This window comes from Etheostoma spectabile, chromosome 16 (genome assembly GCF_008692095.1).
Source record: "Etheostoma spectabile isolate EspeVRDwgs_2016 chromosome 16, UIUC_Espe_1.0, whole genome shotgun sequence".
Taxonomy (NCBI): Eukaryota; Metazoa; Chordata; class Actinopteri; order Perciformes; family Percidae; genus Etheostoma; species Etheostoma spectabile.
Genome location: NC_045748.1, coordinates 19708744 through 19713639, shown reverse-complemented (window position 1 = coordinate 19713639; position 4896 = coordinate 19708744). Strand labels below are relative to the sequence as shown.

General features: G+C 45.5%; 1 protein-coding gene across 1 annotated transcript in view; it reads right to left on the bottom strand.

The window, feature by feature from the left end:
- Positions 1-1047, bottom strand: part of LOC116704690 (dnaJ homolog subfamily C member 25-like) — a 12460-nt gene extending 11413 nt beyond the window's left edge. Inside the window, 1 exon segment of the mRNA XM_032540314.1 lies at positions 630-1047. Coding sequence (XP_032396205.1) covers positions 630-977 — 348 coding nt within the window. The 5' untranslated portion in view covers positions 978-1047.
- Between the last annotated feature and the right edge of the window lie 3849 nt (positions 1048-4896).

Sequence of the window (4896 nt, the reverse complement as noted above, 5' to 3'; positions counted from 1 at the left end):
ACTTTAAGTACATTTCCAAGCCTGTACTTGAGTAAAGAGGTACTTATACTTTTAACAGAGTATCTGTACTCCTACGTACGGGAAGTGAGTGCTTTTGCCATCTCTGGTAAATACATGCTATGAACCCAAATATAATAGGTCATTTTATGAAAATTATGACTATAGTTAAATAGCATAGCAGGTAAAGGAAAATTACTGTAACACTTTACAACATTAGCAACACAATTACATTGGTTTTACAGGTAATATGGCCAGTCTCTTATGGTAGGCTTCCAAATTGTCAGTAGGTAATATTGTAAGAAAATGGTAAAGATGTTGTAGGAAGTAGATTATGAAATGATATTTATCATACCAAGAAAAGATACATTATGCCTAATATGTTTATATAGTGTACCAAAAAGCCCCGTAGGAGTAACGTTACTAAAGTGGGCAATAGTTCTATAACGTTACTTGTCTCATAATGCAACTTTCTATGAATAGTGGAGGATTATTAGAGGAGATATAAAGATGTTATTAGAAACAGTATGCAACATAAATATCGTATTAAAGAAATGACAGACACAAGTCTAATGAAAACTTGAAGTCTTCAGATTCTTTGACAAAGACATTTTCATTTAATTTGTACCGACCTTTAACGTCTCGTACGCGGTCGCAATGAGCAGGAACTTTTTGTGGGCGGACTCCTGAGTTTCTCCCTCCGAGCCGGGCTCTCCCGACCTAAACCGGTCCGGATGGTACCGGCGGGCCAGCTGCCGGTAAGCTCGAGCGATTTCCACCTTGGCGGCCTCCCTGGTGACTCCGAGCACATCGTAGCAGATCTCGGTGCCGCAGTAAAGGCCCTCCACCAGCGCGCTGACCGCAGGAAGGGAAGACAAGGAGAACAGGAGCAACGCGAGCCACCTCCAAGGCTTCACCGTCCGCAGACACCCAGAAAACCGTCCGGCACCGCTGCGGCACCGCTCCGTGGGCGCACCCATGCCTACCTACCGGCCGCTGTTAAAAGTGGCTGGACAGCACTGTCGCACGATGTTTACATCATCAGGGCGCGCCAGGGCGGAACGATGACGACGCATCTAAGTGCCATGTGTCGGTCCTGTCGGTACACGGTGTCACTACCACTCCCCAATGTGAGTCAAGTGCAGATTTGAGTCGCGCATGCCCAGATGTAAACGGTTTACGGCATAACGTCTTTTTTTAACTGTCTATGGTAATACCATAAGGCTCGTTCGAGATGAACTGCGCCTCGCCTGTAAAGTGGACGAGAGCAGGCGGTAGGCATTCAGGGGAGCGGTGCCAAAAAGCGGCGTAAGTCGGCAGTTTCCAGCCGATTCCAGCCGCCTCAGGTGGACAGGAGTGATGAAAACCTGTGTGTGCGATTCCGATTTAATAAAATATAATCAACCCACACATCAGCTTGTACACAGTCTCCAGTTGTTTTAATTATGACAGAGTAGCTGGCAAGGTGCTCTACTCGATCTGTTGCTGATTTATTGAACAGACTGGAGATGATCCGTGATCTGACGGATTTATCTCTTTGACTTCTAACTTAACTATCAGCCTCACATGTGTTTATGTACAGAATAAGTCTTTAAATCAGACAAATACAATTAAAATCCTTCCGATTCAAAACAGTAAAAGTTTATATAAACGTCTATCATGTTGTAAACCAATCAGGTGTTAAATCAGCTGAGAAGCCGGCGTTCCCAGCATGCTCTGGGGTCCGCGGTGTGTCCGCCTGGCTCTTGCGTCGTGAAAAGCAACTGCGCCGCCTGCGTCTCAGAACTGCGGCCGCCTTGCTCTCGTGAGATTTCCGTGCCCACGTGTGCATTACGTCAGAGCAAGTCGGGATCAGAGTCGGACACAATCTAACCATCATCAACGGCGCGCGATCGCCGTGTGATCGATTCTGCGCAGACCTGCTCATCTCGAACGAGCCATAGACATATAAAGAGTGAACGCCGCATTGGCTGCTGGGTGAAAAATCCAGTCGCCATCTTGGACCGGTCATACTCGTGTGCTTAGCAGCAGAAGATACAAGATGCCAGAGCACTGTGCAGCGTATTAGTAGGCTCGTCGAGATAACTGCGCCTCGCCTGGAAAGTGGACGAGAAGCAGGCGGTAGCAGCGGGGGCGGTGACAAAAAGCTGCGGTAAAGTCGGACAGTTTCAGCCGATTCAGCCGCCTTCAGGCTGGACAGGAAGTGATGAAAACACTGTGGTGCTGTTCCGATTTAATAAAATAATCAGACCCATACCGCTGTACACAGTCTCCGTTGTTTTAGTTTATGACAGAGAGCTGGCAAAGTGCCTACATGCGACCTGTTGCTGATTTAATGAACACAGACTGGAAATGATCCGTGATCTGAACGGATTTAGTCTCTTTGACTTCTAAACTTACTATCAGTCACACAACATGTGTTCTGGACAGAATAAGTCTTTAATCAGACAAATAGCAATTAAATCGCTCCGATTCAAAAACAATAAAAGTTTATATAACCGTCATCATGTTGTAAACCATCAGGTGAAATCAGCTGAGAAGCGCGCGTTTCCCAGCATGCTCTGGGTCCGCCTGGCTCTTCAGTCGGTGAAAAGCAACTGCGCCGCCTGCGTCTCAGAACTGCGGCCGCCTTGCTCTCGTCAGATTTCCGTTGCCCACGTGTGCATGACGTCAGAGCAAGTCGGGATCAAGTCGGACACAAATCTAACCGGCATGCAAAGGGCGCCGATCGCCGGTGATCGATTCTGCGCACCTGGCCATCTCGACAGAGCCTACTGCTCAAATCGGCGGACCATTGAAAAAGGGCTCGGGGGATTACTTTTCACAAGTACGATTTAACATTACCGTACTATTGGTTGTATTTAGTGAATAGAATATTACCAGAGAGTTGAGAAGGACCAAGGGTCTTTAATATTACCTTTAAAATATACCATTTGTGTGTACATATGTACTGTATATATACACACACATACACACACACACATACAAAGTTTTATATATATATATACAGTATATATATATATATATATATATATATATATATATATATATATATTATATATATATATATATATACATATGGACTAAATGACTACAGGCCTGTCGCCCTGACATCTGTAGTCATGAAGTCCTTTGAAAGACTGGTGTTGGCCCACCTGAAGGACATCACAGTCCCCTTGCTAGACGCCCTGCAGTTTGCCTACAAGGCTAAAAGGTCGGTGGATGATGCAGTCAACTTGGGACTGCATTACATCCTGCAACACCTCGACTCTCCAGGGGCTTATGCAAGGATCCTGTTTGTGGACTTCAGCTCGGCGTTCAACCCCATCATCCCGGACATCCTCAGTACCACACTCTCCCAGCTCACTGTGCCAGCCTCCACCTGTCAGTGGGTCACAAACGTCCTGACTGACAGGAGGCAGCAGGTGAGGCCGGGAACCACATCCAGCACACGGACTATTGCACTGGCGCCCCTCAGGGGTGTGTGCTCTCCCCACTCTTTTCTCCCTCTACCCAATGACTGCACCTCAGGAGACCCATCTGTTAAACCCTGAAGTTCACTGACGACACAACAGTCATCGGCCTCATCCGGGACGGTGATTAGTCGCTACAGACAGAGTGGATCAGCTGGCTCTCTGGTGCGTCAGAACACCTTGAACTCAACACGCTCAAGACTGTGGGATATGATCGGGACTCAGGAAGCGACCCCCCACTCTTCCCCCCATCACCATACTCAAGCCCTGTGTCTGCTGTGGAATCCTTCAGGTTTCTGGATCCACTATATCCCAGATCTGAAGTGGGAGCCCAACACTGACACCATCATCAAAAGGCCCAGCAGAGGATGTACTTCCTGCGCCAGCTCAGGAAGCTCAACCTGCCTAAGGACTGCTGATCCACTTTACACAGCCATCGTCCAGTCTGTCCTCTGCACGTCATCACTGTGTGTTTGGATCTGCCACCAAAAAGGACCGGTGCAGACTAACACGGACAGTTAGGACTGCAGAAAAGATCATTGGTGCCAACCGGCCCTCCTCCTCTTATACACATCCAGAGTCAGGAAACGGGCAGGAACCATCACTGCAGACCCTTCTCACCCCGGACACTCTTCCAGCTTCTCCCTCTGGTAGGCGCTACAGAGCACTGTACGCCAAAACCAACAGACTCAGGACAGTTTCTACCCACAGCCATCTCTCTGATGAACAGCTGACTACTGACCCACAGTGTCAGGTTCAATTCTGGCCAATAACCCAGTAACACGGTCTCTACAGCACCGTTTTACTGTTCCACTATTATTCCATTTATTAGTATTTATCATCATTCTCAAATCTCACTTATTATCCATTATTTTATTCTCATTCTCATTTCCATTTCAGAACTGTTCATAATGTTCATACTGTTTCATATGTAATTAATAACTTATTACTAGTTTAGTGGCCATACCTGTTTTGCACTATGTTCCACATTTAAATAATTTTTATTGGTCTATCATTGCACTCATCTCTCTACATTGTTTCTGTTTAGAGTATATACATATTAGTGTGTCTATATTAGTGTGTATATATTGTTTGTTGGGTTGTTTGGTTTGCATGTGTAAGCACATGTGAGCAACTATGCCCAAGAAAAAATTCCTCGTATGTGTCTTCATACCTGGTCAATAAAGCTGATTCTGATTCTGATATTAGTAGGAATGAATGAACAAGCAAACTTGATGGCATTTCAAAATTCAAACAACTAAAAAAATACAAAAAAAATAAGGATGTAGTGCAAATGTAGTGCAAGATGCATAAAGGTGTGTTTGTAAAGTGTGTGCAAAATAAGTCACAAAAATTTTTTTATATATATATATATATATATATTTCACGGCTCAGTCCTTCTCAGCTGGCCTATAAAGAAATAAAC